The 21,920-nt window shown below is 39.6% G+C and overlaps 1 protein-coding gene across 2 annotated transcripts in view; it reads right to left on the minus strand.

Annotated features, from left to right (window-relative positions):
• Positions 1-378: 378 nt before the first annotated feature.
• Apob (apolipoprotein B) overlaps positions 379-21,920 on the minus strand; it is a 40,987-nt gene continuing 19,445 nt past the window's right edge. For both annotated transcript variants that reach the window (XM_005400359.2, XM_005400358.2), the window contains exons 20-29: positions 21,224-21,345; positions 16,263-16,473; positions 15,509-15,684; positions 15,211-15,398; positions 14,614-14,759; positions 12,551-12,924; positions 4,496-12,070; positions 3,507-3,621; positions 3,235-3,421; positions 379-2,307 (exon numbers count right to left, since the gene is read on the minus strand). In XM_005400359.2, coding sequence (XP_005400416.1) covers positions 679-2,307; positions 3,235-3,421; positions 3,507-3,621; positions 4,496-12,070; positions 12,551-12,924; positions 14,614-14,759; positions 15,211-15,398; positions 15,509-15,684; positions 16,263-16,473; positions 21,224-21,345 — 10,723 coding nt within the window. In that variant the 3' untranslated portion in view covers positions 379-678. The remainder of the gene's footprint in view (positions 2,308-3,234; positions 3,422-3,506; positions 3,622-4,495; positions 12,071-12,550; positions 12,925-14,613; positions 14,760-15,210; positions 15,399-15,508; positions 15,685-16,262; positions 16,474-21,223; positions 21,346-21,920) is intronic.

The raw sequence follows: 21,920 nt of genomic DNA on the forward strand, positions 1-21,920 counted from the left end.
AGCACTCTCTAGCCACCCCTTCTTCATTACTGGCAGGCCTGTTGATTTATCTATCTCAAAGCCTAACAAAAAGACTTACCTGGCAAAGGCAGGCAAGTGTGTGAAGAAGACTGTGTGGCACCTGAAGATAGGTGAGGTGCTCCTCATGATCAAATTAGGTAAAAATCTTTGTGAATGCCTTTTTATTTTCACTTGGCAAATATAGTTCCTGAGACCAATTGCCTCTTTTTTTCTAGGTGATAAAATATCTCCCTTCATAATGCTCTTTCGCTTTTCTATCATGTAAGTCATGATATATGTTCTTCTAGAGGTTTTGAAACGCTAGAATACTTGAAGTGATACCCTAGTTGCATGATCTTATAATACAGATAAGCCATATTGAGTGGTATGATACACAATACATAATCCATTTATTTGCCCTCCTGCCCAGTTCAGTAAAATAACTCAGATCCTGGTTTTGTTTAACTTGAAAAAAAAAAGTCATCCCCAGAATTCAGAGAGCTTCAGAGCTCTCCCACCAGCTCCAGTGCAGGTCCAGTTCATAGGTACTTCTGCCTGTCCTTAGTTGCCTGCTGCAGGCTGGCTCAATGCATATTTTATCAGTAGTTTGAATTTCCTGCCCATTATGTGTGACAGTTTAATTGTAATACACCAGTAAGTGAGGACTGCTTTAAAAAATTAGTAAGTAATAGTAAGTTCTCCTGGAGCAAGCTTTACGTAGGGACTCCCACCACTGGCTGTGACTGCCTGCAGCTTTTTCAGAAACTCAGTGATATATCTTAGAAACATGTGGTAGTTTTGAATGGATAGGTCGATCAATCTTTGGGACTCAGCAATGAATTTTTCATGGTAATCAGAGAATTGGTCTGAAAACTCCTGTAGTTTAGATGTGAACTGCTCCTGATAATCAGAAATGATCTCCTTTATTGCAGTGATCAAGGTTTTAATTACTTTCTGAGCGGTGTTAGAAAGCTCTGCAATCTTCTCTCTTCCCTTTCCTTCTGCATCCACAAAGATGCTAAGATATTCTTGGACTTCTTTGCGTGCAAATTGCTCAAACTGGGTTGAGAGCTGGGAAGCAAAGTTGGTAGCACGTACTGTATATATGGAATGGAGGTCCTTAAGGGAAATTACTAGGTTCATGATTAGGTCAACTATCTTTTCTTCAAGTTGATAGTATTTTACTGTCCAACCAATTACATGTGGATCAAAATGCTCTTGGCGAAGAGCCTGTATATATTGATGGATCTGCTGCAACCCCTGAAAAGCAAGCTGAAGATTGATTTGAACAAATTCATTGAGCTTTGTGAGGTGAAGGCATAGGCTTTCTTTCAGCACACCAAAAGCAAATGGGATATATGTGTTGAAGATTGTGTTTATAGTATTAATGAGGTGAATAAATCTGGTCTCCTTTAAGGATTTAATTTCTGCTTCTATTTCTTGGAAAACTCTTTGTAAAAGGCTCTGGAGGTAACGCAGTTTTTCTGAAAATTTGGTAGACTGGAGGTCAATAAATGCCTCTTGGACTTCTTGTGAATAAGATTCCAACAGTTTCCTATAATTGAGAATCAATTCTGCTGGTTTATAGGGTTCTGAATCAAAAGGAAACTTTATCTGCAGGTCTTTGATTAGTTCAGATTTTCCCACTAGGTCTTGGACAAAGGAAAGCAGCTTCTCTAACCCATTATGGATATTTGAATACACCTGGGACAGTACTTTCCCAATTTCCCTTATGACCATTGTGCAGAGTTCATCTCTAGTGTATGTCCCGGCTATCCCTGGGAACTGGATTCTGGTGAGCTGCAGGAAATCAATGAATGAATCGAACAGATGCTTGACTGCCATCTGGGACTCCTGAGTAACTTGTGTTAAACTGTCAAAGATTTTAGCTTTGAGTCTCTGGGAATTGTCTTGTCCCTCCTCAGCCAACAGTTCCCGGTATAGATCCTCGGCCTTTTCCTTCCACTCCTCGTAGGTTCCTGTTGTGCCACTAGCTGCTCTGTGGAACTGTACCTCCACCTCATCAAGCTGCCTCATGGCTTTTTGGTAGGCTCCTTCAGCACTCTCCTGCAGACTTCTCTTTAGCTTTGAAGAAGCATCTTTCAGGGTGAGTCCTGTGTACTCCTGATGGTACTTGTCAGCATAGTCATAAAAGGCTCCTGTGGCCTTTGGTACATTGTCCTTTAGAGATCCCAGCAATCTGGAAACTGCTTCTTCTTCCCAGTTAAATTTCATCTGAATTTTATCATCAGATGCCTGGTACCTCCACTCAGTTTTGAATATATTGAGTTTTTTGTCCGGAGAGGACTAAAACCAGAAAAACAAAAACAAAAACAAAAAAATCAGATGAGAGGAACATGTTTTCAATTACTCTGATTACATAATATACCACACTAAAACTTCATTAGCAGTTAAAAGTAAAGATTAAAAGACCTATCATAATCTGAAGGGCATTTTTCTCCCATATGTCAGTTCACGTGTTTGTTTTACGGTTAAACAAACCCACTGATGTTAATTTCTCTTTATCATATGCACTAGAAAGAATTAAAAACACATTTGGCATTTAACAGTGACACTTAACATAAAGGTCTTCCTGGGACTGCAGTTTGGGAGAGGAGGGAGAGGAGAAGGGAGGCTGAAGACAATGAGTAGGAAGGAAGGGAGAGATAAGGGTAGCATAAAAAACGAGAAAGCCCTCCAGAGCCCAGCCAGCAGACATTGAGACCACCAATTTCAGTATCATTCTCCAAGTCCATGACAAACTTTAGTAATAAAACCGGATTAAGTCTCCCTTTTGGTACTAGCATCTTCCATAAACCCCTGGTAGAGCTTATAAATGACGCAAGAGGAATTTGATGTGTCTCCTTGAATAATTCTATTATGCAAAAGAATTTTGAAATCTCAAATACTCCAAAAACCATAATTTGAAAAGCAATTTACTCTGCATAAGGCAGAGTTTGCCCGTGATGTAGGTAGGGAGGTGTAATACTCATCTCTCTGGATTTATCCTGAGGTGATTATGGTGTTAAGATTGTCATGGGTGTGTCTAATGATTACACTTAGTGAACGAGCCATCATGGTACTTTCTGGAGAAGAGTTCCAGTGAAGAAGCATGGTTTGCTTGCCATCTATCTGTCACCTAGTTTAAGGATGCTCTAAAAGACTTGTCTTGAGTTGAATGTATCTGCTCCAATTTGCTACTTGCTCTTGGGTGTGTTCAATCCCAGGACTCACCTGAGGTTGGAAGTAGAAGTTCCATTTGAAGCTGTGGTCACCTTCTTTTCCTAAATCCAGGCCCACAGTGCCTATGGCCGGAGAGGCTGCTGAGGAGGACATGCTATTCTCATCTTCTTCGTAGCGCAAATGGAGCTCGGTGAAGGCTGGGCTTATGATGTCTAGGCTCATCTCCCCTTCCCAGTCCCTGAAAGCAGACAGGCACATGAGTCATAAAGAAAGGGACACAGAGTTTTTGTAAAAGAGACAGAGGTTCAATAAAACGTTCATACTCAAGACTTTTATATTTGCCCTCTTCTTTATATTCTGCGCTGAGGTCAGGATGGGCAAATGTTCCTTTGGTCTTGCAGCTGAGCATGCCGTCTTCAATTTTGTGTGTTCCCACAACTGTGTAGGAGAGATTATATATTTCATTAAGTGAATAATTATGAGATGTAGATGTTTTCATTGTGAAAGCTAGGTTTATATCTTAATCAGATATGTGTTTATTTATTTATATATTTATTTTTTTTTTTGGTTTTTCTCCGGTACCGGGAACCGAACTCACGACCTTGCGCTTGCCAGGCAGGTGCTTTTGCCGCTGAGCTAAATCCCCAGCCCCTCAGATATGTGTTTAAAGCATGTCATATGCTCAGACTTTTTAAAAATTTTATTTATTTATTTATTTTAGTGGTGCTGGGGATTGAACCCAGGGCCTCACCCATGCTAGGAAAGTGCTTTATCACCAAGCTACACCCCCAACTACTATAATTGTTTTTACTTTTTATTTTTATGTAATTATTTTTCTTTTTGAATAGAGTCTCCCCATGATACCTGTGTTGGCCTCAAACCCCTAGGCTTAAGTGATCCTGTGGTCTTAGCAACCTAAATAGCTGGGACTACAAGTGCAGGCCACTGTGTCTGCTTTCACATTTTTTTTTTTTAATAAAGAGAAGACATTATTAGTACTCAAATCATAGCAAAATCTCTTTTCTTTGAACCTATTCTTAAATGTCAGAGGATCTTCTACAGTTTGGTTTTTGCATATGTATGTCTTATTTTCTTTTAAATTTTGCTACAGAGAGTAATTGTGTCTCTAGTCATAACTAAATAAGTAATTTGTTTTTGAGAGTAGGAAAAATTTATTGAGAGAAAGAAAGCTTCTGTTTGAGATAGACAGAAAGGGTCCTGGAAAGTGGGTTACCCCAATAAGTAATTATTTAATCACAACTTGTGCTGCAAACATAGAGTAGCTAGGAGAGGAATTGGGACATTTCCTTACCATTTAGGTCATATTCCAGGAACTGTAAGGTTGAGCTGCATGTGGAATCCAGGAAAGTTTCAACATGATCTGCATTGTTTCTCAGCCCAACATTCCAGGTGGCATTATAAAGGGGAGAGGACACCCCAAAACGTGCAGTCAATGCTCCAAAAAGAGGAATGAAAACTCCAGCAGGTACGGAGAACTTGATGGAAGGAATCTCAATTGTCTGCTCAGGCACAGTAATGGTAGGCAGCTCAAAGTCTCCAATCATGTTGGCTACCTCACTGAGATCCAAAACAGCACTGCCAACTGAAAGATTTTTTGGAAGAGTGAATTGGGACACAGTTAGCTGAACTTCAGGCATAGTTATCTCAAAAAAAGGAACCGAGGAATCTTCTGGTTCAGAATATTTTGTTAAGACATCCACTTGGGGGAATTTTACCTGGGGTAATGCTGGTAGGTTGAGGGCAAATGATGATGTACTTAACTTCTTGTAGATTTTTATTTCATTGAAGTCAAGCTTGTAGGATGGAATCTGAAGATCTGTAAATGGTACTTGGAATGCAGGTATGATAAGTTCTGAGTTCAGATCATTTAGTTTTAGCCCTGGGATAATGAATTTATCAGTCAGTTCTTGCACAGGGACAGACAAAGGATAGCCCTTGGGGTTTTTGGTGTACACAAGAGCAGTTGAAGCATGAAGATATTGTCTCTTTTGAGAGTTGGTGGTTACATCCAGTTTTAGGAGGTCCCATAAGCTCTTGTCATACACTGGTAGGATGATAAATTTGAGGAAGTGTAGATGTCCTTCTAAAGATCCTGCAATGTCAAAGCGTGCTTCTTTTTGGTCATTAGAAAGCTGTAGACTGTTTTGGAGAGCCCCAAAGTGAACCTGAACATCACTCTTCCAGCTGAACTTCTGGTTCTTAGTATTAGCATTCAGGGCCACTTCCTGCCCAAAGTGAGGAATGCCAAGGACAGAATTGAGCTCGTGTGCACGAACCTGAATAAGGGCAGATATTGTCCTTGGGGACAGTTCTAGGGTGGCTTTGCTTGTATGTTCTCCATGTGTGGAAAATTGCCTGCATGGCTGTAAGTGGTTTTTCATACTGTGTTCCCACATGGCATATATTCGTAGGAGAGTGGCTTCCCCAGCAAAATTTTCTTTTACTTCAACGTTCCAGATACCGTCAACTTTAGAAGAACCTTGCAACTTCACTGAAGACCGAGTAACCTTGGAATTCAGGTAAGTGCTAACCTCACTGGCAATTGCTCCTGAATATTCCCGTGAGTGGACCAAACCTTTCATATCAGCTTTGGTGGATGACTCAATGGAAAAGTAAGAAGTGAGGCTTTCTAAGCTGAGCTTGTGGTCAATCGCTCCTTTTGCAGTGGAGAACAGCTTTGGGGAATTGAAGTTGTACTTTAGTTCAATGGATGAAGAGACAGCAGGTTTTGACTTGGTATTTCCATTAAGTTCTTGCTTGAAATTCATTCTCAAAACTGGAATGTGGACTTTTGCGGTTGTGGTTGCTGATGCTTCCATATTTTTCTTGGTGAAGCTGACGGTACTGTCATGACTGCCTTCCACAAATTTGTTACTCAGAGAGAGAGCCGTGGCTAACTTCAATCCTCTTTTCCTCGTCAGACGTGAAGTGCCCTCTAGTTTGTACTGCAGTGCATCGATGACTAATGACGAAGAAGAAAGGAAATGAGCAACAATATCTGATTGGTTATAAAGTCCAGCATTGGTATTCAGGGTGATGACGCTGGATTTAAAGGAAAAATCATAGGTAATATTGCCCATGGCTGGAATAAAAATATTGTTTACAGCACTCAACTCCTTGAAATCTGGGAGAGAAAGCTTGAGTAGATTCCTAGGGATATGAAGCTCTGGCAATTTAAGGGATGGCAGAACTAATGTGTATGAAGGTACATAGAAGTCAGAACCAGGGACAGTGAAACTGGGGGTGTTGATTGCTTTGGGAATCACATGGCTGAGGGGTGACATCTCCACTGAGAATGGAGACACTTCAATGTTGACAACTGGAATGGTGTATCCAGGATTCTGAAAGGTCCTGGGGAGAGTGTTGAGAGATTTTTCAGCTTTATACTTATCCAACTTGTTTTTGGCCTTGTTATAGGATGTAGTAAGAAAATCCAATGCATCATCTCTGACATTCTCAAAGTAGATGTCCAAGGAATTAACATTCTCACTGATAAACTTATAAAATACACCCAGAGGAACTGCAATGGAATGCTTGTCTTTGTTTTTCTTATACTGAATCTTTACATTTAAATCAAATGATTGCTTCGTTGTTTTCAAGAATTCCTTCAAGCCCGTTTCTTCCCATATGGAGAAATCTTTCAGTGAGGGAGTTGTGAGTGTTGTATAAGGTAGATTCATTTCAGGAATTGTTAAAGGAATGTTTAAGAAATCCAGGTTGGCATCTCCATTGATTGATACGTGAGCTTCAATGCTGTTCTCATTATTAGTGGCAGAGAAGTTCTGATTGTACTTATACTGGTTGAACCTAGCACTTGCTTGCCAACTTGTTTGCTGGGCAGCAGGACTCAGAAGTAGTGCATAGTTATTCTGAAAGTCTATCTTCCCTGTCAATTTTAAGGGAAAACTAACTTTCAAATTCCCTTCATTATTTGTGGATGCAGTAATCTCAAATGGCTGAGCTGAAATGAAAAGAGAGTTTTTCAAAGTTCCAATAACTTTACCATTTAAATGAGCATTGTGGTCTCCAGTTATTTCTGCCTTCCCTTTTCCAAGCAAGGCTATGCCTTTAGCAGTGAGAATGCTGTGGCCCACATGCTGGGATTCAACATCTGACTGAATTTCAAATTTAGAAAAGTTGAGGAAGCCAGATTCATAAGCCAAGATCTGGGTTACTCTTAAGTGTTTGCTGTTGATCTTATTGGCTAATCCAAGGGAGACAAGGGGTCCTTCTACAGTAAAGCTGATTTGTGATTCATGTGTTCCTTCATCTGAGAAGTTGGGACAGGCCCATTTCCATGACCCTGCTCCAGAAGAGGAGAGTGCTGCGTGTCCAGCTCCCAAGAGCATCTTGACATCATTACTTAGGTCAGCTTTGCTGGAGAAGTCCAGCTTGGGGATGTTCAATTTGTGGGAGTACTTTGTGTGGCTGTTCAGGGTAACCTGCCGATTTATCTTGAGCGTCATGCCATTATTAAGCTCCAGTATATTTTTTTCTGTACGTAAACTTACCACAGTGTCTGATTTTCCATCAATGGCATTTATAGAACATAGTATTTCACTTTCATGCTCCATTCGCAGGTACTTACTGGAGAAATTCATGGATTCCTTCAGAAACAGTGGATTAATCTTAGGCCGCACGAGTTGTGCATTTGCTTGAAAATCAAAATTGAAAACTGTGAATTTGGACTCTCCTTTGGCATCTATGGAAGCTTCGATGCCTGCTCGGTGCTCTGAAGTAGTTACATTGCGTATGTCAGCTTTTGCATCTATGGAGAAAATGGGAGACTGGATTTTCAAAAGGCTACTCAGCTTGCCAAAAGCAGGTATTTCAGCAGTGTGTGAAATGGGAGGAAGCTGGAATTCTGGTACATGAAGGTCAGGAACTTGAAACTCTGTAAGGTTGATATTTGGGATTACAAATTGTGGAATTACGATTTCTGGTAAATGGAAATTTGGCAGAATGACTCTGGCAGGAAGGATGTCCTCCACCTTCAGGTCCCTCAGGTATACTTCTGGAACTGGCCACTGGAACTCACTGTTCAGCATCTGATCAATGGTCCTGATAATCTTGACTTTTATTTCTAAAAAATCAATTGTAAAGGAAGGAATGTGGAATGTGTTGAGAATGGTGAATTCAGGCGTGGAAAATCTGGATGGAATTTTTATATCTTTCAGTTCTTTGAAGTTTATCTGAACTGATGGAATCCTCAAATCTGTCAGCGGAACTATGAAGTCAGGAGTCTGAAAGGAAGCTTGCTGAAGAGCACGAAGACTGACTTCAAAGGCAGGCATGGTCCCAAGAATGGTCTGAATTTTAGGGACAGTGAGCCCTTGTTCTACCAAAGCTTTCACATTTTCAGCCCAGTCTTGGATAGAATATTGCTCTGCAAAGTCAGTGAGGTTCTTAGCAGCAAGAATCCACCAGTCAGAGATGTAGGTGACAACTGTGCTGTAAACTTGACCTACTAGAGACAGGTATCGCTCAAGTTCTTGTTGAATGTCCATTTGGTAAATTCGGTCTCTTATATCTTCCAGAGTTTCTTGGAATTTTGCTTTTATGGGAATGAAATATGCAGAATTTAGTGCATCCTTTAGCCAATCAACAAATAAGGTTATTTTGGTGTCCTTTAGCTTTTCCAGAAAGGCAGAAAGCATGACCTTGACATCCTCTACAAACAGTTTGAGTGCTTCAGCTTTCTGGGGCAGGTCCAGCCCCTGAAATGCACCATTGATTATCTGAATAACTTCACGGATTGTATTGTTGGTTTCATCTACAAACTGGTGGTAGTCAAATGATCTTAATTTCTTTACCAACATGTCAAGCAACAGGTTTATCTCTTCAATGATTTTTTCAAAAGAAAATGCTTTAAGCTGCCTGATAATATCATCAATAAACACAAGCAATTTCTCATAGTAATCTTTTATATCAACTCGTTGTAGGACATTGCTTAGTTTCTGCACTGTGTCCTTCAGCTTATATTGGTGGGCTAACTGTATTGATTTATCTATTAAAACTTGCATCTGTTGGTCTACTTCATATTTCTTAATTAAGTCATGGACTATAGCTCTAAAGGCATTGATTTTCTCAGTTACTTCAAAATCTTTAATAAGATTTATCACAAAGTATTTGACATACTCAATAATGTTCTGTATCTTTTGAAATGGAACTGTAGTTCTCACTTGATTTACAAGTACTCTGACATCAATAGCCTCAACCTGTTGTTTTAACTTTGCAGCAAGCTCCTCCATGTCTATATTCTGAATCTGTGTTCTGATCTGCTGTAATTTTTCCTGTATTTGGACTTTTATTTGGTACTGAGTATCTACATTTTCAATCCAAGATGCTGTACTACTTGCCATTTTGTTAAAATTAACGTTTTCAATAAACAAATATAGATTGTGGATTGTTCTTACTAAATTTACACGGATATGATAATGTTCATCAAGAATTTTTAAATTTTCAATAATTTGATCAATAATCTTAGTAATAGCTATTCTTAAAGCATGTAGATCATAATTATCTTGAATATACTGATCAAATTGTATCACATATGTCTGAAGTTGAGAGAGTTTTTCATTAAAGTTGATTTTGGCATTATTCAATGCAGTTTGTAGATCATTTTCTGTGATTCTATAATTTTCTGCAAAAGCAGTCAGTTTTTCCTTGGCACTGGCAACCTGGCTCTCCCAGTTCAATGCATTTAGATAATCATTAACTTGCTGTGGGAGTTTGCCCAGTCCTCCTCTGTATTTCCTCACAAACTGATCAATATTGATGCGTTTCAGTTCTCTCTGTATGGTTTCCAGGGCAGTTATAATTATTATTCGATTTCTCTCCCAATATTCTGGCAGTGTTTTAAAGAAAGGGAGGTTGACACTGTGGACATCTTGGTTCTTATCATATTTTACAAAAGCAACAACTGTGAATTCTTTGGGCTGCTCGACAGCCTCTTTCATCTGTAAAGCATCAAGGACATTGATCGGCTCTCTGAGCAAAAACGGCACTGTAATTGGGGAGTCCAGCACAGTGAGGTCAGCCAGGCCTCGCCCACTGAGCTCTACACCTATTTTATCTTTAGTGTTGTAAGCATCAAAGTCCTGGCTGTACTCATTGTTGTTCAGTTGGGTCTTGAGTTTCCAGGTGCTACTTTGCTCGCTCGGAACAAGCAGGACATTGAGTTTGTGATCCAGGGCCATACTGATGCTTTTCCTGGACAAGAGATTGTGACTTGTGGATCCTTTGTAGTCATGAGAGAAAGTGAGAGCCAAAGGTTCTGCTTTCAACAGGAATTTGCTATACAGCTGCCCGGTGTGTTCTCCCCAGAGAGTCAGTTTCCCATTGCCATTCATGTGTGCATCGATGGCCACGGTAAATGGGGCCATTGCAGAGTGGAAGGCATTGCTGAAACGCAGGGAGTCTGAGTGATAGTTGGTGCTGACGTCAATGGATGCAGCCAGCCCGGTGATGCCCGTGTTGAGCCGATGGCTAAACTCTGTACCCTGAATCCTAGCTAGAGTATCTGCTTTGTAGCTTGCTGATAAGTCAGCATAAGAAATGGTGTAGATGTGTTTTATTTCATTATTTTGGTAGGCTCCTTTCAGGTTACCGCCTACATTCAGCTTCAGTGGTTCTAGCCGTAACTTCCCACTGCTGGTCAGATCCAGAGCACTGTATTTCAGGTCATTGTTTAAACTAGTTACAAGAGAAAAAGGCTGAAGCTGAAAGTTAAAATTTTGCTTATAAAACTTGTCAGTGCTGTAGATGTTGTCAAGTTTTGAAGAGAACTCTAGGGATAAACCTGCAATGCTCAGACTGTTGGCATGGTCCAGTGTCATTTCACCGTAGGAGCCCATCAGGTCATTTGAGAGCTTCAGTCCTTCTCCACTGACTTTGAAGTTGAAAATGTTCTTGCTGTCCATGCCCATAATATTGGCCTGATAAGCACTTCCCAGTGACACCTCTGTGAGGGCGGCTTTTCCGTCGAGGGTGAATTTTGCGCTGTGTTCTCTGAAGCGGCCATTCGCTGTTAATTTCATAGATGTCCCAGAGAGGCCAAGCTCTGCATTTAGTTCATTCTCCAAAAACAGGGGGCTGTATTTCAAGTTGGTTGTTGCACTGGTAGAGATTCCATCCCGGGCAATCCTTAGTGTTGCCTTGTGAGCACCGGTGTTAATTTTGTCAGTGCCCAGGATGTCAGCATTTAATTCAACACCATGGGAATTCAGCGATCCTGTGAGCAGGGAGAAGAACCTTAATGATTTGTAATCAGCCTGGTACTCAGAGCGTAGCAATGTGTTTTGCTTAGAGAAGGTCAGATCCACCTTGTTAGAAGTGGCAAAATTCTCATACTTCCCATTGGTGTCAGATTTCAGAGTCAGTTCATAGTTTTCATACTTCAGGGAAGCAGTGTTTTTAAGGATGCCACCTTGGAGATCAGAGGTGGAGGTGAGGGAAAGGGTGCCATCCTCATAGTTTCCTGTTATCTGGTTGGTGCCCTGGAGGTAGGAGGAGTTAAATCTCAGGTTGGACTCCCCACTTAGCTGGCCCGTGGTAGGATCCCTCTGACATGTCAGGCCATAAGTGCCTTTAGCATAGAACGGAGAGGCTCTGAGCTGCCCATCAATCTTGACATCTTTGACATACAAATGTTGTTTCTTTTTTGAATCCAAGTGGACTGAAGCAGACATCTGTGGTCCCCAGGTACTAGATGCATCAAATGTTAGTACACCTTTTGAGGCTGGGTTGTTTCCAATTTTTTCTACATGACTGAATTTAATATTTGAATCCAGAAATTTGTGCCGTAGGGATCCATCACATGACAATGTTAATGTGTTCCTGTGGTCATATGTTGTTTCTCCAGATCCTAATATAAAAATGAAAGATATTGGCCAAGTTAATACATTTTCAGAACAATTTCTATGTTAAAAGTCAGTCATAAAGTCTCATTTATCTGAGTCAGTTGTACAATACTCTGCTAATCTATAATGCAAATATAACTTTGCTATCAAAAGGCATTCCTCTGGGAAGCCTTCCTGAAGCTCCACAGACCTTGTTGGTCTCTTGTAGTATTTCCACTGTGGCTTACACACTCTATCACTGCCTTCTCACACCGAGTTACAATTTCTAGTTTATATGACCACTTTCTTTGTTATTGACTAGCAGAGTGTCTAATATGCATTCTGTGTTCAGTAAAATATTTCTATTAGTTGGATGAATTAATAGATTTCCAAGTAACAAGGAAAGTATCTCATAAAGTTTAAGTGATTTCCTTCTCAGAGACATCTCTGCCATCAGAGCTTGCAATGAATCAGCCCAGTGCACCCTTTACCTGAGCATAGCTTACCTTGTACGCTATAAGAAAGCAGGTTGACTGCAGAGTCAGCCTTTATGTGGTACCGAGCTTGGAGGCTGAAGTGATCTCTGCTGGTGTTGCCACCAGTGTAGGAGGCAGACCAATTGTACAAGTTGCTGTACACATTTGTGGAGAGGTCTAGCACACCCAAGAGAGGCACTCGCAGTTGATACAATTTGGGAATGGTAAAAGTGGGGACTTGGAACTCCTGAGATGGTAGGTGGAATCCCACAGATTTGAAGCTGAGGGCTGGTGTCCTAATGGTCTCTAACATCTTTAAATCTTTGGAAGACTTGCCACCGAAAGGCAAAGGAATTTCAACTTCAATGCTGTTCTTGTTCAAGACATATTTGAGTCGGCCATCACTGAAACGAACAACAAAGACTATGTTCTTACAGTCAGCCATCAAATCCACCACCAAAATTCTTGGCCTTCTGGTCTTCCAAGCAATATTGCATTTGCTCTATTCCCAAATCTATTCTGTGCTTTTTATTGTGCTACTCCTGGTGCCAGTATCCTTTTGCATTTTCCACTGTCTTTCAAATAAACTCTTTCAAAACTTTTCCCCATCACCAGCTCACCTAAGTACGGATATTTTCTCTCATTCTTTTAGTGATGTAGTGTCTTATACCTATTTCAAAGACTACGTCCCAATTCTGCTTATATAATTAGCTGTTCATTCCTTTGTTGGTATCTATCTTCCTGGGAGGAAGGACTCTACATTACCGTTTCTATCTTCTTGCCATATTTAGTCTAGTATTTTGTACTGAGGGAACGTGTCATACCAAGTTTCTAAACTGAATTGAGACAGCTCAACATGTAGAAATAACACAAGTAAAAATTTAGGTGATAGTCTTAGCTTCTGCTAATTGGCAATATTATTCTAATGAATTAGATTCTATAAATCTCTCTGATGTTATGTGCAGAGTAGGGACAATAGTTCCCTTTCTGACAACCTTGTGGAAATGTCTTTGGATATCAAGTGATAAAGAATACCTAAAAGCACTTTGCAACATTTTCAATATTATGCACATGCAATGGATTAGTATTATAACATAAAAATAAAGTAGGACTGCAATGTTCACTGTTATAAGGGAGTAAACTGTTGCCTTAGTGTGAAAGGAGCTCAATGTTACCTATCCAGGATTCTCACATTTAGCAAGAGGATGATCAATGACCAACCACTAAAGCCCTGTCCAGTTCTGGGGTGTCAAAACACCAACAATGAAAATAGTTCCTTGTCCTCTGAAGCTGCCAACTTTTCTCTTCTCTTCAGTAGTGCCTGTTCATCTGGGTGTCTTGGCAGACTTCAGGCCTTTCACAGTGTCATCACCTGTTAAACTGTGGTGTTGAGTCATAAACTATAGAAAGGCCTATGGAACTGAGACTGCTTATTTTTTTAATCTTACAGACATTTCAAAAGCCAGTACATTTAGACAAGACTCATTCTTTCAACTCATGCTGACAATTTTCATGAAATAAAGGAATCAAAGCATTACATATATTTTGTAAATTTAAAAAAATGAATGAAGTACTTTGGAATCTGACTCTTCTAGAAGGATTGAACTGTATAGTTAAGCTGAATGTCTCTTGGAAGGCTGCCTTCTGTCAATGCTCAGTGCTATTCTGACCCTCCACAGCTCAGCAGTAAGCCATCATCAATAATTCTTCTACCTACTCTTTTAGGACTCTTTATAATGAAAGAAGTATGAGCATATCCTGATCCAGAAGAAAGGAGACATTTATTTGTAATGGAAGAAAGCTAAATGGCTTTCAAATTCAGATTATAGTGAATAAAACATTTTAGGGTGAATGTACCCAATAATCTTCCAATTATTTTCTTAGGTTCTTCTCGACTGGGCTGGTTCTTACATTTGGACCTCATGTTTAATAATGAAAAAGTGTCAAACTGTTCATGTCACAGTTATTTGTCTCCTTAGATACATAAATTATTTCTCAAAAATTTAAATTCAAAACAAAAGTCAAAATCATGTTCCATACATGTTCCATTTAATTTGCATAGTTTGAGAACATTCTCTTGTTTCTTTTCTTACCTTTTTAAGAAGAGGTTGTCAGGGATGTGGAAATATGGTAATCCCATTTTTTGGAGGTTCAGCTCTTTTAGGCCACTGAGATGATCTTGCAAAATCTGGGCATAAGGAAGACTATTGGATGCTTCTTGGAGCCATGTGTTTGTTGTCTACAAAATGACAGAAGATTTTTAGAGCAAGGAGTAGGTCTGGATAAGCCTCAAAGTACAATTAACATCGGGTGATATTCTTGATCTAATAGGTCAATGTCAAGCAGGATAATGCACTGCAAGGCAAAAATAAATTACAGAAAATTTCCAATCATGGATCTAATCCCATATTTTATAAAAATAACATTGTGAGACCCCTAGCGAGTGTCCTAAAGCTTTCTTTGATGCCTTTAGTTTGTTAGGCATAGCAAATGTTTTTGTTTAGTAGTATTCATTGGGTAACTAACCAGGTAACTAGGCATACATAATGTTTTCTTTCTTTCTAGGAATTCCTTGGGGCTAGGAAGCATGCTGTATATATCTTTGGACATTCTCCTGCACCTGAGAGTTGAGGATGTAATTAGCACTTATGTTAACCATATATTTATTTTACTGGTTGACTCATACTTACAGCCATTAATTTGGAACCCATTTCTGAGAAAGTCATGTCTATTTGAGGAATTCTGTGATCTAGGAGACTATTGGCATGCATATGTAAGCTTGTAAGATACTCAGAGAGGTCCACAGGGAAATTGGAGGCCACTTTTTTAGTATCCACATTGGTCCCTGTGTTCCATTCAAATTCGATCTTCTCATCATCTGAAAATGCACACATGAAATAGCAGTCAGTAGTGCTAGGTCAGCTGGTAATTACGGCCCTACCCTGACAGCTCCCTTGGTAGTGTTCACATGGGGAAGGAGGCATATACCGTAGCGCCATGCCACCCTCTTGGAAATGGTTGAGCCATAAGCTGTAGCGGAGGAGTCCATTTGAAGCAGCAGTTTGGTGGAGAGCCAGTGGGTTAGGATCTCACTTCTGGCTTCTGCTTGCAAACGGGGTATGGAAATAACGCCTTTGATTTTGCCTTCTCCTTTTGTGTCATGACTATTAAGAAGGAAAGCAGTCGAGATCAATGATTTTATCCATACCAAGGGAACTCATAGACTCAACAATTAGAAATTCCATATTTGGTGGTAAAAACAAGATATAGGAACAGACATGGCCATAGATAGACCCAACCCATTAACTTCTAAAGCCAATACTGAGCCTAAGTTCAGCACTTAGGGAGGTATAGGGAGATACATACACATTTTGATAGCTGTTTTAATCCTGCTGTGCTGTTTACTAGCTCTACAGCCTTTATCAAATGATTAAACCACTTTTTGCTACCGTTTCCTTGTCTATTAAACAGAAAAATTCATGCCTACCTTGCAGTTCATTGCAGTCTGATATTTTTAAATGCACTTAACTTAATAGTTGATAGTGGATAGTTAAGCACTTAATAAATGATAGGAAGATCCAACTGAATATGTACAGAGTATGTCAAAGCACTGATGGCTCTCAGTGCTACTTGACTCACAGAACAAGGATGCACCTGGCTTTGTGAGATTTAAAGCGGGAGGAAAAGGGGGAGACCCAGCAGGGCCTGCAGCTAAGGTCAGGTCTCCCTGAGCCTTCCTTACCTTATGTGGCCCGTGAATGCAACCTCAGTAATTTTCTTGTTTTGAATGTCTAGGTTGAGTTTGTAAGACTTTTTGTCCTTAGAAGATTCATCACTGACTCTCAGGATCGTCCCAAGATTAACGTCAAAATCTGGAATTTGCATTTCACTGGATAAAGTCCTGCTCCGTCGATTATACTTGAACATTAAAGCAGCTTCAGTCTGCTTCACACCTAAGAGAGTGTATAAGAAGGTCAAGAAAGGTGTGCTTAGAAGTTATGTTTATGAAAAGGGAGAAGAAGAAAAGGCAGGCAAACCATAAGTACTAAATGTGCTTAAGTGAAGGCACAGTTCAGGATTTACTTTCCTTTTTAATGCTGTGGTTATTCATATAATCATTTGATTTACAAGTATTACTGATGGCCTATCACACATTGGGCACTGCTCTCAGCACAGTGGAGTCTGCCCTTGTGGAACTTACATTCTCGGGCAGCGGTAAACAGACAATAAGCAAGACAAATATCCATTCCAGATGTCAACAGATGTGAAGAAAAATTAAACTAGATATGAGGAGAAAAGAGGGAAATGGAGAGGAGTACTATTTCATATGTAGTGGTCAGAGAAGCTCTCTCTGCTAAAGGGATATGTGGACAGAGACCTCCAGAAGAGAGGAGCTGAGCCATGTTGAGTGCTAGGGGGAGCATTCCAGGTAGAGGGGTCAGACGTGCAAAGGTTCTGAGATAGGGAAATCTCAGCATGTTCAAGCAGTGCAGGGCTAATCTTTAACATGGCCAGCAGCAGATCACTTTGCATGTATCCTCTGCCACCACTCTAACCAATGTACCTTGCCTGGATTACTGCCATAAACTACTTACTGGTTTTCCCTGTCCTTGTTTCCCTATGATCTGTTTTCAACATAAACATAAATTAACTCATGAAAGTTTTCCAATGGCTTCTCATTTCATTCACAGGAATGGTCAAAGTGACGGGGTGCTAGGGCTCACTGCTGAAGACTTGTGCCCCAGCCTGGAGGACTTAGGAAACTTTCACCCTCCCCCAACCAATGCCCTGGCCCCTGTGGACCTGCCTCTGAGCTTGGAGGGCTCCAGAATTGAAAGCCATGCCCAGTGCCTGCAATCACCAAAACACAGTGCAACAGAGGTAACAACTAACAGACCGACCTTACTGAAGAAGAGATCAGCACCCAGGAGGAGAGTGGTGAATGCCCACATCAGAAAACTAGAACAAGCCCAAATAAATAACCTACTGATGCACCTCAAGGTCTTAGAAAAACAAGAAGAGCAGGAACCCATAACTTGTACAAGGTTGGAAATTATAAAGATCAAAGCAGAAATTAATGAAAAGGAGACTAAAAATAATATAAAGAATTGATGAATTAAAGAGATGGTTCTTTGAAAGAAAAAATAAAGTAGAAAAAGCATTTGCCAATCTTACCTGAAAGGGAAAGAAAAGACACAAATTAATGCAATTAGAAATGAAAAAGATGGAATCACAGTGGACACTACTGAATCCAGAAACTTATTAGAAACTACTTCACAAACCTATATGCCAAATAATTAGAGAACTCAGAAGAAGTGGAGAGATCCTAGGCATATATGAATTGCCAAAACTGAACCAAAAAGATTTAAAAATCTTGAGCAATCCAATGACATACAATGAGACTGAAGCAATAATAATAATAAAAAAACTACCAAGAAAAGCCCAGAACCTGATGAATTCACAGCCAAAGTTCTACAAGAACTTTAGGAATGGTCTAACACCAATACTCCTCAAACTTTTTAATGAAATCGAAAGGGAAGAAGTACTTCTGAAATCATTCTTGGAAGCTAACATTATTCTGATTCCAAAAGTAGACAGGGACCCAACCAAAAGAACTATAGACCAACTTTTCTAATGAACAGAGACACAAAAACCCTTAATAAGATACTGACAAACAGAGTGCAACAAATCATCATAAAGATCATACATCGTGACCAACTAGGCCTCCTCCCAGGGATGCTTCAACGCACACAAATCAATAAATGTAATTTACCACATAGAAGCAAGGACCAAAGTCACATGATCAGCTCAATAGATGCAGAAAGAGTCTTTGACAAAATCCAACATCCACTCATGATAAAAAGCCTTGAGGAAAATACATATAGAAGGACCTGCCTCAACATTAAAAGCCATTTTTGATCAACCTACTGCCAATATCATACTAAATGAGGAATGCCTGAAAGCTTTCCCTCTAAAATCAGGAACAAGACAAGGATGTTCATACTTACTACTTCTATTCAACATAGTCCTCAGAATATTAGCCCAAACAATCAAGCAAAAGAAAGAAACAAAAGGGACATATATAAGAAAGGATGAAGTAAAAATATTTGCAGAAGACATGATCCTTTATTACAAAGCCCAAAAAACTTCTCTCAAAGACTATTAGAATTGATAATCAAATTCAGCAGTATAATGACACAAAATAAACACATATACATCAATAATATTCTTGTACACTGATAACAAACTCACTGAAAAAGAAATAAAAATCCAATACCATTCAATTGCATAAAAATTAAATACTTAGGTATTAATCTAACTAAGGAATGGCAAGACCTCTACAATGAAAATTACATCATACTGAAAAAAGAAAAAAGACATCAGAAAATGGAAAAATGTCCCCTGTTTCTGGTTAGGCAGAACCAACATAATCAAAATGGCTATACTCTCAAAATTGATAAACAGACTTAATGCAATCCCAACAAAAATTCCAGTGGTATTTCCCACAGAGCTACAGAAATTACTCCTCAAATTTATATGGAATCAGAAGAGACATAGAATAGCAAAAACAATCCTGGGAATAAAAGTAAAGGAGGTGGCATCACAATTCCAGATTTGAAGTTATATTGTAAAGCTATAGTGAATAAAACAGCATGGTACTGGCACAAAAATAGGCATGTGGATCAATAGAACAGAACAGAAGAAGTAAAAATGACACCAGGCACATACAACTATTTGATCTTTGACAAAGGAGGAAAAAACACACTGGAGGAAAGCTGCTTTGACAAATAGTGTTGGAAAACTGGCTACCTACATGTGGAATATTGAGTTTGCACCTACATCTCACCATGTACTAACCTGAATCAAAATTGATCAAAAACCTAAATGTTAAAATAGAAACAATCTGTTGAAAGACAAGATAGGAATAACTCTTGAAGACATAGGCATAGGCAAGGACTTTCTGAACAGAAAATCTCAGTGGGACAAGAAATAGTACCAGGAATGAACAAGTGAGATCATATCAAATGAAAAAGCTTCTGCATAGTAAAGGAAACAACCACCAGAATGAAGAGACAATCTATAGAGTGGGAAAAAATTTTTGCCAACTGTTCTTAGAGAGAGGGCTAACATCAAGAATATATAAAGAACTAGAAGAAATAGACCCCTCCCAAATAAAAGACCCGATCAAAAGATGGGCAAATGAAATGAATAGACACATTCAGATGAAGAAGTAGAAATGGTGAATAAATGCATGAAAAAATACTTATCATTCCTGGCCACCGGAGAAATGCAAATCAAAACTACACAGAAATATGATCTTACCTCAAAAAAAGTCTAGTAGTAACAAATGCTGGCAAGGATGTGGAGAAGAAGGAACTCTACAATATTTTTGCTAGAAATACAAACTAGTACAGCTATGATGGAAATCAGTGTAGAGATTCCTCAAAACACTAAAAAGAGAGATTCCATTTGGTTCAGCTATCCCACTCCTAAGTATCTCCCCAAAAGAGTTAAAATCATTGTATTATAGGGATAGATGCATACCCATTGTATTATAAGGATAGATGTAGCAGCACAATTTATTATAGCTAGGTCTTGGAAACAGTGTATACGTTCGTCAACAGATGAATGGATAAGGAAATGTCATATACATAATGGAGTCTGACATTACCATAAAGAAAGATAAACTTGAGGCACTGGTAGGCAAATGGATGCAACTTCAGAACATAATGTTAAGTGAAATAAGTCAGACACACAAGCTCAGGTATTACATGGTTTTTCTTATCTTATGTGAGAAATGCAAATAAAGAATGAAATAGAAGAGAGACAAATAGAAAATAAGATTCTGTTTTTAAAAAACATTTCAATAGATATGTTAATTGCTTTCATTTATACTTCTAATTTATCTTAGTTCATTGAAAAGTAAGGTTTGTGTTATTATCTCTTTGTTTCTCTTTTCTAAGAATTTTTTGGTTTATGTCTTATACTCTGAGTAACTACTATGAAGATAATGCTACACAGTGTAATGACTACTGATATTCTCTTATTATTTGATTGTGAAAATTTGTTTTATTTTTTCATGAAATAAAATTTTTTAAAAGATTAAAGTCATAAAAGAAAACAAACAAACAAACAAACAAACAAAAAATCAAGTTCTTACCCTGGCTTGTAAGACCATCTTTCGCCTGCCACCCTCTACTTTCTTTGGTCTCATTTTCTATCCCTGGTCTCTCTGCTTCAGCCATATGGCTTCCTCCCTCCTCCACATGGCAGTCCCGAAGCCTCAGGGCCTTAGTACCCGCAGGGCCTTAGCATGCAGCGCTCTTTTCACATTACTTATTCCCTTGTCCCCACCCCATCTCTGATTTATGCTTACTTTACCAGGAAAATGTTTCTTTATCATTCCCAGTTTCACTGCCTTCCTGCCCTGCTTCTTTCCCAGAATTCCCTAGGTCCCTCTAAGTATCCCCAGCACTGCTCCGACGTCTTGAATATTTCCTTGGTTGTTTACTGGAATTCCCGTGAATGTAGAGAATCCTTCTCCATTGCTCTCTGTTCTAGCCCCAGCTCTGAGGCCTGGTACTCACTGGGCACTCAGTCAACATCTGTTTGTTATATATGTTACACGAAATATGTTTTCCTTGGAAGCCCTGAACCTGAGACTGAGGGCAGAACTGGAACAGCCTTGTGTTGGATACCTACCTTCTGCCTGGATGACAAACTTCAGCCTGTCCACTAACGCTTTGTCCTCTCTCTGGAGTTCATAGGTTGCACTGGCAGAATACTGCTCTACCTCTCCTGTAGGCTTCAGTTCCAGCTCATACCTACAAATGTTACGACAGACCCACATCATATTAGAGCTTTTGATAATGGTAATAACATCCCTCAAGCAGTTCAGCCTCAAGTGCAATACAAATGTGGTCCTTATTTTAATGTTATCTCTTATCCTTAACTAATAATGATCTTGATGATCCCCATCAGTTCCCCCAAGAGCCCAAGGTGAGGGATGATCCCTGGATTCCCAGGCACTTGGACAAGTGTGGCAGGGGTTGACTGGTTTTGTTAGCAAAGCTGAGCACAAGAAGTAGAAGTCGGGGGATGGAGGACAAGGAACCTCAAAGCATGGTGCAGGCATTGAGCACCACACTGGCGAACCCCAAGAAGCTCAGACCAATGGGTCTGGAAGCTCAGAAATTGGCAATAAATTAGGATCAAGCTGAAATCTGCTGTGGTCTCAAGTGCCTGAAGGAAAAGAGGACAGCAGAAGAGTTGGCCGGAGGACCAATGCTTTAGATATCTGAAGAATGGTATAAGCCCAGAAGCCAGGTGGCCCAGGCCAGTTCCACATGATGCTTTTGATTTTGCCTTGTCAGGTGGCTGGATGTGGGAGGTGAGTACA

Source organism: Chinchilla lanigera, unplaced genomic scaffold, assembly GCF_000276665.1.
Source record: "Chinchilla lanigera isolate Chin_1 unplaced genomic scaffold, ChiLan1.0 scaffold00068, whole genome shotgun sequence".
Classification (NCBI taxonomy): Eukaryota; Metazoa; Chordata; class Mammalia; order Rodentia; family Chinchillidae; genus Chinchilla; species Chinchilla lanigera.